The sequence below is a fragment of the Pygoscelis adeliae genome, unplaced genomic scaffold (genome assembly GCF_000699105.1).
Source record: "Pygoscelis adeliae isolate BGI_AS28 unplaced genomic scaffold, ASM69910v1 Scaffold27, whole genome shotgun sequence".
In the NCBI taxonomy this organism is placed as follows: Eukaryota; Metazoa; Chordata; class Aves; order Sphenisciformes; family Spheniscidae; genus Pygoscelis; species Pygoscelis adeliae.
The window spans coordinates 6,076,136-6,089,182 of NW_008825410.1; the positions used below are offsets into that span (position 1 = coordinate 6,076,136).

General features: G+C 41.2%; 1 protein-coding gene across 1 annotated transcript in view; it reads left to right on the forward strand.

The window, feature by feature from the left end:
* Nucleotides 1-840: 840 nt before the first annotated feature.
* Nucleotides 841-13,047, forward strand: part of LOC103922411 (macrophage mannose receptor 1-like) — a 66,002-nt gene continuing 53,795 nt past the window's right edge. Inside the window, exons 1-4 of the mRNA XM_009330550.1 lie at nt 841-898; nt 4,842-5,243; nt 6,717-6,890; nt 10,410-10,574. Of these exons, the coding sequence (XP_009328825.1) occupies nt 841-898; nt 4,842-5,243; nt 6,717-6,890; nt 10,410-10,574 (799 nt within the window). The remainder of the gene's footprint in view (nt 899-4,841; nt 5,244-6,716; nt 6,891-10,409; nt 10,575-13,047) is intronic.

Genomic DNA, 13,047 nt, shown 5'->3' on the forward strand with positions numbered 1-13,047 from the left:
GGTCTCCTACCCAGCACAGCAAGAAGCCATAAAAACCTCAAGGCAGATTGTGTTCTAAAGGCACCTTTTCAGAAAGTTTATTTAATTCCACGTAGGTGCCTCAGCTTGTGAAAACCCAGCTAGCGAGCAAGGTTTTGTTCTTCTCACACTCTGATTCAGGAGCAAGATTTGAATCCTGTTAACAGCAGATACAGCCACCACAGTCAGAGGAATAAATAAATAAACAAATAGGTTGAATTTCATTTATTGGCGCTCAGAAAATGCCTCGTTAAGAGTTTTTAAGCCCGTGCGACCCCGCCGGCTCTTCCTTTCCACCCCCGAGCACAGGCCGCGCCTCCCGGGCAACCCAACTCCCGGTTTCCCAAAAGTAGGTCCGTGCTACTTCTGCAGTCCTCGCTCTCGGGAGCAGGGGGTTTTGTTCGAGACTTGGGTCCACCTCAGAAAGAGAGGAGGGGGTTGTCCCGGTCCCTCGGCGCGGGTTTGGGTAATTTTCTTGGAAAACAAACTGCTGACCCACATGCAACGCTGACAAGGTCGCAAAGAGGATGTTAAAAAAAACCCCAACCCTCCTCTCAGCTATCACCACTTTATCACCTGCATGTGCCTGGAAGGAGGCTCTTCCCTCCACTGAGGGGAAAAAAAAAAAAATCAGCTTAGGAAAGCAAAGTTTGAACAGCGAATTCCTGTTATTTCAAAACGCCCCATATGACAGGATATTTCCTTATCATTTCGAGCCCAGAGCTTGCCCCTGATCCACCAGCCCTTCACAAGTGCGGAGGACCTGCCCGGCGGGAAGCCCTCTCCTCATAGCGGCGGGGCGCCACGGGCGAAGCCGCGGCGATGGCTCCCTCCCTGCTCCTGCTTCTCGCACTTTTCCCCCGGGTTTTTCCGCTGCTGGGTAAGTGCCCGCTGGGGCTGTGCAGGATGAGATGTGCCGGGAAAAGAGCGGGGTCGCGGCGGGCACCGGGATGAGACGTGCCGGGAAAAGAGCGGGGTCGCGGCGGGCACCGGGATGAGACGTGCCGGGAAAAGAGCGGGGTCGCGGCGGGCACCGGGATGAGACGTGCCGGGAAAAGAGCGGGGTCGCGGCGGGCACCGGGATGAGACGTGCCGGGAAAAGAGCGGGGTCGCGGCGGGCACCGGGATGAGGGCGGCTGAGGGAGAGCAGCCTCCCCTCGGGCCCTCCCTCAGCTGCCCTCCCCAACTGTCTCCCCCTCCTCGCCTGCACCCTGAGGTGCCTGGCGGCCAAAGCTGCCCGACGAGGCAGCCCTTTGGGTGCCTGTGGTGGTGTGGGCGCCAAACAGGGCTGTCAGCAGCAGTGCCTCAGTTTCCTCCACTGCCTAAGGGGCTCAGCCCCTGATCGATTTAATGCCGTCACCCAGCTTTCCCTCAGCCACCTCCTTGCCACCGAGGTCTGCTGAAGGGCCTGCTGTTGGGGCTCAGCCTTTCCTCCAGTCCTCTGGTCTTCGATGGTCCTGGGGACCTGCTTTTGGCAGACGGCTTTCGTGGGGGGATGTTAAGGTAGCTGAGGTATTGGCATGGAATAGAGCTGTGAAAACAGATGAAAGCTGTGTTTCTTGGTGAAAGCTGGAGCTTGCACCCTCTCGCTCTGAGAATTACTGTGATTTCCAGCACACTGCTATTTTTTGCTGAAAGTTTTGCATCTGCCCTTCCTGAAAGCCTCTCAGCATCCTTGGCTCTCCAGTTTGAGGTCTACTGAAGCACAACTTTATAACACTGCCTTGTAACCTTTCTTGCTTTGTGTAATTAGCAGCAATCATTGTAGGCTATCTGGTAAGCAAGAGTCTGCATGGAGAAGGTAGTCATGCTGCCTGCTTGCTGCATTATTGCTCCCCCATCTCTCACTTCTGGCTTTTGGTCTGCTCTTCTGGTGCTCTCTCTGCTACAGTTTAACACTGGTAGCGCTTCACCGGCTTCAGGAGTTACTTCTTGATTTACACTTGCTTAATCTGTGACAGTTTGCAAACGTTGCAGAGTGTAAAGCTATGTTGGCATACTGGAAATCTCCACTGTGGAAAAGATACTTGGCCAGTGAGATTTTACAGTACATGGTACAATTCTTTGGATATAAGATGGGGCCAGAGATAGGCAAATAGTCACAGTGTGGTGGGTGAAGAAAAACGAAAGCCTGTGAGAAAAATTCTATTGGGATCTACTTGGGACAGTTGAGGGAAAAGATGCTAGATCTCGCTGGATGGGTTATAATGGTGAGGTAGTGAGTTCCTATGCCTGACACGTTCCTATGCATTTTAAAGATCCTCCTACCGGGAGTAATTTGCAAAATATGGATTAGTCTGTTAGAAATTGGTGTAATTCGAAGTACCAAGACTGTGGTACTCATGATCACGCTGTGGTGGACCTTTAAGTGTACCACCTACAGCACCCTGTTATGGGAGCTCTATAACAAATGTTGCTACAGAACAGTGAAACACAGTTAATGGTTATATGAGTAATTCTGCTCAGCCCATTTTACAGATACAACTCATCATGTTGACAGGAGCGGTATCAACAGAGAAGAGTTGGCAGGGCATAGAAAGTGTTGCACAAATACCTGGCTTGTTTCATATTCTTCTGGACTATCTAATAACTCACACGGAAAGTGTTGTATGGGAATCCTTTTTGGTGTCCAAGCAGGCAGAACAAACACAGAAATAAAGCTGTAAACTAGAGCAACACAGGACCATGCTACAAGTCTGCTGTATGGTCATGGATGAGACAGGAGCAACTCTTAGGGGAAGGAAATCCTGCAACTACGGTCTCAGCCACAGTTGCTCCTGCATCCTGCTACCTCCTGTTCTGTCCTCCTGTTTTGATGCCAACTTACTTTCAGTGCCTGCTTGGCTGTGTTGGCCCTTTAGCTGCTTACCTATGTATGATTCCCTGTCAGAGCCCTGTGTGTGTTGGGGCCCTTGTATAAGCAGCCGTGTTGCGTTTACACACTGCTAACACTTTGTAAAGGTGCAGTCAGAAAAGCAGAGGACCAAAGATTTGTCTTTTTTTTTTTTTTTTTTTTTTTTTTCACCGGCCAGACCTCTTTGTTCAGCTTTCTAACCTTGTTTCTGAAGCCAAAACTCTGCACCCTTTCAGGCTTGGGTTCAGCAATCCAGGTTTTTGACTCTGGGGTGCCTTTTTCACATGCATAGCATCCTGGCTTTAATACCATAAGCTGCATAAAATAAGCAATGTTATTTTAGGCCACAAATACAACTTTAACAGTTTGAAAGATCAGCAGTGTTTTCCACACATGTGAAAATGTCTGACATCTCTTTAAATAAGATTTCAGGGAAAGGAGAGTTGCAAGCATTGCATATATCAGTTTACAATAACATTGTGCTAAATGCTAGTAGAAAAGCAGAATAAAAAAAGTTATCACCAGCAGTGATAATTATACATTTCCTTGTATTGTCTGTGAGTAAAACAGATTGGCAAAAGGCAACGATTTCTGTCTCCAGTGCTCATCAGTTTTACGCTACTTCCCAGTGAGTTGGAAGCCAAAGGACAGGAGAAGGAAACTGAACCATGGATGAGATAAGTCTAGGTCAGCTTTTTCTCTGAGAGAGTGGTTATTTGTTCCCAGGTTGTTCTTCTGCAGAAAAGTATGATCATTTCCATACTGGAGCCTGAGCAGAGAAAGGAAAATTTTCTGTGGTTAACCTGTTTTCCCCTTAAATATTTCTCCATTATAGAATTTGTTTAATTTGGTAATCATACACTAAAATAAATAATGTTTTAATTAGCTTCAATCCCCAGAGTCACATAAATTAGTATTTCTCTTTCCTAGCTCGTAGCCCAGTTAAAATACAGTTTTAAGACATTGTGCATCCTGTTACATTATGCGATCCAATATCAGAGAGAACTATTAAGTTACCATGCTAAAACATATCTCAAGGGGATCAGAGAGGAGAAATTCTCAGTCTTTGGGCAAGACCAGCTCAGAAATGTTGCATTCCATAGTACACCCAAGTGTAAGAGATGCTAAAAACTTTTCTAGTGGTTACAATTTTGAAATAAACCTTGAACACAGGAAAAATGCATGCTGTGAAGCACTATTTACTTAGAGAGAGAAATAACTTTGGGAGCTATGAAGAGCCTCGTAGATTTGCATAAGTCATTAAGAGGCATACCTGATGATGGCAAATCCCACTGTTGTCAGTATTTCATTCATAATGGAGAAATGTGAGAAAGGAGAAAGAAATCACCGGTTACTGCAGTTGAGTGAAAAATGAATATGCTGTTCTAGCCCTACAAGTAGGTTGTGCGTAAAGCTTAAAAAAATATCCTTCCCCTCAGTTAAGACTTTAAGGATTTTAGCAAACCTTATGGGAACAAAACTCCCTACTGTGGGGAAACGGAGCCTGAACAACTTAATGACTGTTGTCGTCATCTCACGCCTGGGAGCCAGGATCAAGGAGCCAGTGCTGCTGCAGTGCTCAGTGTCAGGATCTGCAGCGTACGGTGTGCGTGCTCCCTTGTTTCAGTAACTCCCATGAGTGCAGCTTGGAATAATACCATGAACTTGTTTTTTTCTTTTCAGTTTAACCCATGCTTTAAAGCTACAGGAGACATTAGAGCTGCATCTCTGCTGCCTTGCACTTTTAAGTGTAGATGCTTTCACTGATGCAAAGTAGTTGAAATGTCCTCACATCTGAACTAGTTGCATTCTACAGTCACTTCAGCAGGTGTAGGCCACCGGAGTACTGCACTTTCTTTTGCTGAACAGATGATGAGATTTTAACCCCAAGAGTAGTGTCCAGATTCATATTTCATTTAGATAGTAAGATACTTCAAACCAAATGATTCCAGTGTTTTTTGTCTTACAGATACTAGTATCTTCTTAATATATAATGAAGATCACAAGCGCTGTGTACTGGCTCAAAGTTCTAATTCAGTGACTACTGCTCCTTGCGTTCAAGAAAATGAGTCACAAAAATTCAGGTGGGTCTCAGATCACCAGCTTATGAGCATAGCATTCAAATTGTGCTTGGGAGTGCCTTCGAAGAAAGACTGGGTTCCGATCACTCTGTATCCTTGTGACAAGGCTAGTGAACTTCAGCGATGGGAATGCAGAAATGAGACTCTCTTTGCAATCCAAGGGGAAGATTTGTTTTTCAACTATGGAAACAGACAGGAAAGGAATATTATGCTGTACAAGGGATCTGGTTTATGGAGTAGGTGGAAAGTCTACGGAACCACAGACGATCTGTGTTCTCGAGGCTATGAAGGTAAAGTTCTGTAAATTAATTTCTGTATTTCAAACTCATTTCTATGTGTATCATTAAAATATTTAGAAGTGTAGGAGAATTTGCTTCATCTCACTAATGATCAGTGAGTGTGACTTCTGGTGAAATTGGCAATACATGAGTGTGTGTGTTTTGTTTTTTGAAGGGTTCATTTTGCTTTTTTATCACTGTTGTCAATGTTCTGATAGATAATTAACCATGCATGGTAGTGATTCATTTGGAGAGGGGGGGAAAAAAAGTCTATGGTTATTCAGAACACGTGTATAACTACTACACAACAGTTAATGATAGCTTTTACTATTTACAAGTGTACAGAAAGATGTAGTGTGAGTGTATAGTCTGTTGGTTATGTTTGTTTGTGTTTTTTTTTTTTCCTGCAAATATGAATTATGCTGTAAAAATTTAATTAACTTTTGATATCTTCAGCTCCAGCATATTGAAGATGCCTTCCTAGGTGTTTGAAGCGAGACTCAGAGTTGATGCTGCAGTGTTAGACAAAGAAATAAGATAATTTAAATAGTTAAATTTGAAAAAGTATGTATGATACATACATACCTATATACCTATATTTATGATAAGTATCTGGGAATACATTTGGCTTCCCATTTAGTATTCTTTGATAAACAGAAATGGGCACAGAGGGAGGTAAGGACGCATTTTCTAGGGTTTACACAAAGGCTGATTACAGTACTAGTCCTTGGTCTAGAGCCAGAATAAAAGAACCGTAGCAAAGCAAATTATGTGAAAGGAGGCAGGGGGGAAGATGGAGTGATGGCCCGCCATTCCTTCGTCCTTTGTTTTCTAGCAGCTCTGTGAGACAGTGACCTTGGTATGTCATCTCCTTAGCAGTCCCTGTCAAGTAGTGTTCCTCTGTATGTCCTCCCATCAATGCATGTACATTATATGTGCACACACAGAAAACTGCTTTAGTTACTTCGATAAGTTTCATTGACTCAGATTTCTGATGAAACAAAAATTATCTTTAGACGCCAATGGAAATTTGATTTGGGCATAGTATATTGGAGACACTCTGTGGTATATATCTTTCAATTTTCTATGTATGTGCTCTTCCCTGTCTAAAATGGTCAGCAATTGAGTGGGTTATTGACAGAAGAATCGGCAGCTGTTTGTGCTTAAAAAGAAAATTGCTTAACTGTGTGGATTTTATAGTTTTGATTGTTATGCATGTAAAATTTAGCATGGGAATGTGCTCGTCTTGGCTCAGTTCCAGTCAGTGGTCTCCTTAAGCAATAAAAATTTGTCTCATTGTGGACGTGGGTAACAACTTAGACCTAGAGAGTAAGATTATCAATGTCCTATTTCTGGTACAGTTTGTATATTAGGCTAGCAAGCTCTGCTTGCTATAATATGCTATAATATGATCATAAAACTGAACTGGTATATATCCCGTGCTTATTACTGCTTATACATTTTTAAATTGTTGTGTCTCCTTAGATACCTACACAGTGAAAGGAAATGCCAATGGAGCACCTTGTGTATTCCCTTTTAAGTTTGGTGATAAATGGTATGCTGACTGCACAGATGCTGGCAGATCAGATGGCTGGTTCTGGTGTGGAACCACGTCAAACTTTGATGTTGACAAGATATATGGATTTTGCCCATTGAAATGTAAGTTTTGTCTGTTCAAGATTCTGCTGTGCTGTTGTTCAGCTGCCTGGAAATACTGGTGTCCGTGTCATGTGCTTTACTGTAGAAAATACAGTTTGAAATGGTGCATTTTTCTGTCTCCATGCAGCCTGCTATCCTTTTAGGAACTACTTAAATATGCAAATATAGGACTCAGCATAAAAAAAAATTGACCAACTGCATCTGGGTGAAAGTGTGTTAATCACGTGCTGGAATCTGTAATTACACCATTTACTTAAATAGAAAGTTAATTAGATGTAAAGGTGTTACATTAATGTATGCAAAAGGCCATGTAGAAGTTTATGCAGCAGAATTGGAAGCTAGAATACAGCTTAACTGAAAATTAAGACTACTTTGTAGAATGAGTTCCCTTTTAAACATGAAGAAACTTACATGAACTTTTTACTAAATCGCAGTATTTCCAAAATCTGTGTGCTACATTGTGGTTCTGTATTTAAAATCGATGAGAAGTATTTATATTCTAAATTCACTGGTTTGAGTATAGAGTTTCAACTGTAGTATTATGAATATGCAGAACTTTATTTAGAAATGTTGATACTACTTTAAGTAAATTGGAGTAATATGCCCGTATGTATTTGAATTTGAATAAAGTTTCTCTGAACGTCTGTGAAGTATGTACTACGCATTTTGTCTGCAAGCTGCTGCTTCTTCTGTCATGCTGAAAGAGGTAGCACTTCTCCCTCCCTTCTTCTTTATTATTGTGTTTTGCCGTAAAGCTCCAACTGATCACAGTCAGAGCTAAGGAGAAAAACATGTCTTTCCTTTGATGTGAAGAAAACAGTGCGGGTTGATCTTAACTGGTTTGATGATGAAGTATTAGTGTCCTTGCCTGATCTCCATGAATGTTGCATTATTTCAGACAAATAAAAATTGCATGGGTTTTTTTTTCCTATGCCAGTGTTATTTTCAAGATATTAAAAACATGTTGGGAATATCAATCCCATTAATACAGCACATGCAAGATCAACTTAAGAATGCTACCTGTCTAGTGTTCTTTGAGTATAGCACATAGGAGGCATCATTAAAATTTTGTTTAATTCTTTGGCATAATTCAAGGAAATCCATTCAGATGGCTGTGATTGTTTTTGGAAAAAGCTGCTTTATGCTGATTGCCTGCATGTTTCCTTCCTGATTCTTCAGCACTGGCTATAAAATATTCACATTTGGGTCATATATTTTAATGAGAGGCAGGCTGTGGTAGCAGAAGTTTTAGTCAGCCCTATGAAAAAGGAATGCACTACATGAGAGAGTGATAATTTAATAAGCTCCAACAGCACCTTTAAACATAGAATGTTTAAGTCTTTGTATGTTAAAGTTTATTTAATAAGATTAAAGTGTTTGTTGTTTCTTAAACAGTCTGGGGGAGCAAAAGTGTCGATACGAAAATAAGTGATGCAGACTATTACGGCTATTCATACTGGGGCCTGGACATACACTGAAATTATCATCATTGAACCAGTCACTTTTTTTCATTGTGAGGAAAACCAGCTCAAATGTTCTCCAAAACGAAGAGGGCATAAGACTGTACCTATAACAGTTATTATACTCAATAGAGGTGTAGAAATTTGACCAGTGGAGGTAACATAATTGGGAGTATGACCTTTTATGTGGTGCTTTAAAAAGAGATGCTGCTACAGTGACAGTAGAAACTTAAATCCCACAGGAAGAAACTGAGAAGCGTTGCTGCATCAGACAATTTTTAGTAGCCTAGGAAATACTGGTTCTTTACAGGTTACACTGTGTCTTTTTGAGCTCTACGTTGCACTGCAAGGTAAAAGTAGGTGTTGTGGAAGAAAATGGGTTGCACAGTGTTAAGACCAGGAGAGTAAGTCATGAGGTGTGCCTATAGCTATATTCAAGTAGACAAAAGTCCATTGAGGCCCCTTTCTTGACAGATGAAAGAGCTAGAATTTCTGTGAAGAATTTAGAAAGCCTTATAGATGATGCATAAAACTTGCAGCTGACTAGGAAGGAAACAAAAAGTGCAGAGAATGAGGAAATATTTAAATAGTCTTGTTTATGTCTTCCTCTGTAATAACTGTACAAGACTTATAAAACCCTTTCTATCAAGTCAGAACCAGTTTTCTTTATCGAATTATAGATTTTAATATTTTTGCAATATCTTTTATCCCAGGCTTGTGCTTATGTACAGGAATTTATGGTTTTGTAGAACATAGTGTAGCGAATAAATTTTGCCTTCTGATACTCATAAAATATTTTGGACAGAAGTTGGTTTGTGGATAATGATAATCAGATGAAAGTTCCCATTTTTAGTCAAATGTCCATCTTATAGTAGGTTATGTCTGATTTTTGTTTTCTAAGGCTAATATGAAAAGAAGCACTTCATATTATCTATAGACTATCAGGTATAATACAGGAAAAAATGGAACTGGTTACTGACGTGCTGACATTTAACATGTATCGCCCTTTGTCCTGAGTTTTGTTTATTGTACTGTTTTCCTCTTATTTGCACGCTTAGGTTTTCTGAGCTCTCTGAATTCGGAAAAGGAAAAGACCTCTTTCTCTCAAATTTTTTCACAGCTTGCAACTTGAGAAACTCTGATACAGGCTGCAGGAATTTTAGTCATTTTCCCGTTGTCAGCAGACATACAGTGACCTCTGCTATATTCTGCTTTTGTCATGCAACTTTAATCTCTTTATGGAGTGATATTTAGCTCAGTGTTAGGGCCTCCTGTAGGTTCCTTTTTTGGCAGAGCAAGATCACACTGTTGTCTGTTGCTTGTTGTGGGGACTCACCTGAGACAAGCCAGGAGAGGCTGCAGCAATGTAAGGAGTGTGGTACCTTCTGGGGCCGCTTCTAATGTTGGGTCCTGCTGGATGATGTTTTCACTGGTTTGGCATTGCCTAAAAGTGCCAAGTTCAGGTATTGGAGGAAATCACAGTCAGGTCATGTGGCAGAGAAGAAAGCATGGTGGTATGTCAGATACATGCATAACACAAATCAGGAATAGCGGGAAAGGGTGAGATGGATGCTGATAACGTAAGTTTTGTGTTCAGTGCTTGGGTCTGATTACCTCTATCACAGTAAGAAAATCCATAGACACTTTACATAGTACCCAAAATTTGTAAAAAAAATAGGGGTTTCTTATCTCAGAAAAGTGATCAGCTTGATGTACGCCTTAGCTAGCATGAGTCTGGAAGTTTTTAGTCTTTTTCTCCACAGTAAGAAATCAACTCTTTTAGCGTGACTTTAGCCACTCATCTTCTGTCTTGAACAGCAGCTTTGTTATACCAGAGAAAATGGTGACATTGTTTCATTATCTGTGTCCTGCCCAACACGGCTGTCATGGTTTAGCTCTGCCCTGGATTTACTAACACATTAGAGAGCCTCAAGACTCCTTTCAAACCAGTTCTCTAATGCAATGGTTAAGTTTGTGTATTTTTGCTAAGCGATTGATTCTATATTTTTTCTGGTTCCGTCTTCGTGATCAGTTACAGCATTTCTTTTTCTCCCTATAGTTAATAGTATTGATTTGTTGTGGAATACCGATCCTTTAACAAATGTCCGGTACCAGATAAACTCTGAGGCAGCTCTGAAGTGGCACCAGGCAAGAAAAAGCTGTCAACAACAGAAGGCAGAGTTATTAAGCATCACAGAGTTGCATGAACAAACATACCTGACAGGTAGGGTAATATTATCCATCAGTTTTTTTAAAAAGTGCATTGTTGTAGCAGTGACACTTGCATAGCATGTTCCATCTTGAAAATGGATATTTGTTCAATTCTGGTAATTAGTAGATTTAAATTGTTAGCTTGAATGATTCAGCTGGAAAAATCGGGCAGATAATGATTATTTTATCCTGATTTAATATTGCCAGAATTTTACAGTAACATAAAAAATACAGTAACTAAGTAATGCAAGCAATAAGGAATGAATGTTGGAATGCAGGAAAATGCAAAATAGTTTGTAAACCAAAGATGCAGATACCAAGATTGCATCCTTTTTGTGCTCTACTTGTTGTGTGTACTAGTCAGTCTTTTTGGCCTATCTCTTTAAAGCTGTCGTATCATCAGTATGCGCTAAAATATGAAAAGGAAGAAAAAGATCTAATAAACGAAAGGGCTTACAAATAGCTTGTTTTATTTTCAATCTCCTTCAATGTTTTTTTGAAGTAATTTCCAAACTTCTCTGAAAAAATTCAGTCCTGAATTTGTGCTTGAATACATTCACATTCCACAATGAGACTGTATCCTTTTTATTACCTTCTTAGCCTGTGTACACACATGAAGTAGTCCACTAATTCATCTATTAGATTAGAAAATATTTTGAATATGTTACATCAGTTGGAGGATAAACTTTTCTATGCCATATGTTGTACTATGTAAGTTCATAGAATCAGAGAATGGTTTGGGTTGGAATGGACATTTAAAGATAATCCAGTCCACTCCCTCTACTATGGGCAGAGACATCTTGCACTAGATCAGGTTGCTCAAAGCCCCATCTAACCTGACCTTGAACACTTCTAATGATGGGGATCCACAACTTCTCTGGGCAACCTGTTCCAGTGTCTCACCACCTTCATCGTAAAAAATTTCTTCATTATGTCTGATCTAAATCTACCCCCTTTCATTTTAAAATCATTGCCCCTTGTCCTGTCACTACAGGGCCTGGTAAAATGTCTCTCCCCATCTTTCTTATAAGCCCCTTTTATATACTGAAAGGCTGTGACAAGGTCTTCCTGGAGCCTTCTCTTCTCCAGGCTGAACAACCCCAACTCTCTCAGCCATTCTTTACAGGAGGGTTGTTTCAGCCCTCTGATAATTTTCATGGCCCTCCTCCGGACCCGCTCCAAGAGGTCCATGTCTTTCTTGTACTGGGGACCTGAGAACTGGATGCAGTACTCCAGGTGGGGTCTCATGAGAGTGGACTGGAGGGGGAGAATCACCTCCCTCGACCTGCTGGCCACACTTCTTTTTATGCAGCCCAGGGTATGGTTGGCTTTCTGGGCTGCAAGAGCACATTGCTGGCTCATACCCAATTTTTCATTCACCAGTATCCCCAAGTCCTTCTCCAGATGGCTGCTCTCAATTCATTCGTCCCCCAGTCTGTATTGATATTGGGGATTGTCCCGACCCAGGCGCGGGACCCTGCACTTGTTCTTGTTGAACTTCATGAGGTTCACATGGGCCCACTCCTCAAGCCTGTCAAGGACCCACTGGATGCCATCCCTTCTCAGGATCATGCCCACTCAGCTTCGTGTCATCTGCAGACTTGCTGAGGGTGTGCTCTATCCCACTGTCTATGTCATTGATGAAGACATTTAATAATATCAGTCCCAATACAGACGCTAGAGGAACACCACTTGTTACTGGTTTCTATTTGGACATTGAGCCATTGACTGTAACTCTTTGGATGCAGCCATCCAGCCAATTCCTTATCCATCTAATAGTCCATCCATCAAATCCTTATTTCTCCAATTTAGAGGAATGATAAATGTATTTTTAATGCTACGAACAGTCTGTTCTGTCTAAACGTTTGTTTTCAATTTAAGGATTTGGTCAAAACATGGGTCTTTTTTTTTACTGAGTGTGATGAAACTGTTGTTGAAATTAATGCTCAAGGGAGCGATCTGGCACTGACATACAGAAGTGAGTTATTAGTAGGTATGTTTTAATTGCAGACTAGTAGATATTGCTGCCAAATGTATGTGAAAATCAGTTTTTCATTCTACAGTTCTCCTGGCAGAACCAGGATTTCCTGTCATGCTCAGTTCTTGATTGTCTTAATAACAACTTGTTTGTATAGAAGAAGTACTGGAACTCATTAATATGTTGGTGCCAAATCAGGCTCTGGTATGACATTCCAGTCCTTTCCAGTGCTTAACTACCCCTCTTTTTAACCTTGCCATGCTTCAAGTGCTACCCATAATCATGGTATCAAACACAGTTAAAATATGTAGAGCAAAATTACATACTGGCATGATGCCATCAGTACAAGCACAATAATATCTATTGTGCAATGATTTTCTGTGAGCTATGCAGAAATACATTTAATTAAAAAAAATCAACAGTTATCCAACTGGGCTTCCATGTCTGATACGGAAGGCAGAGATAGACAAGTGATTAATAATGACTATAAATAATGCTAGAGAATTCA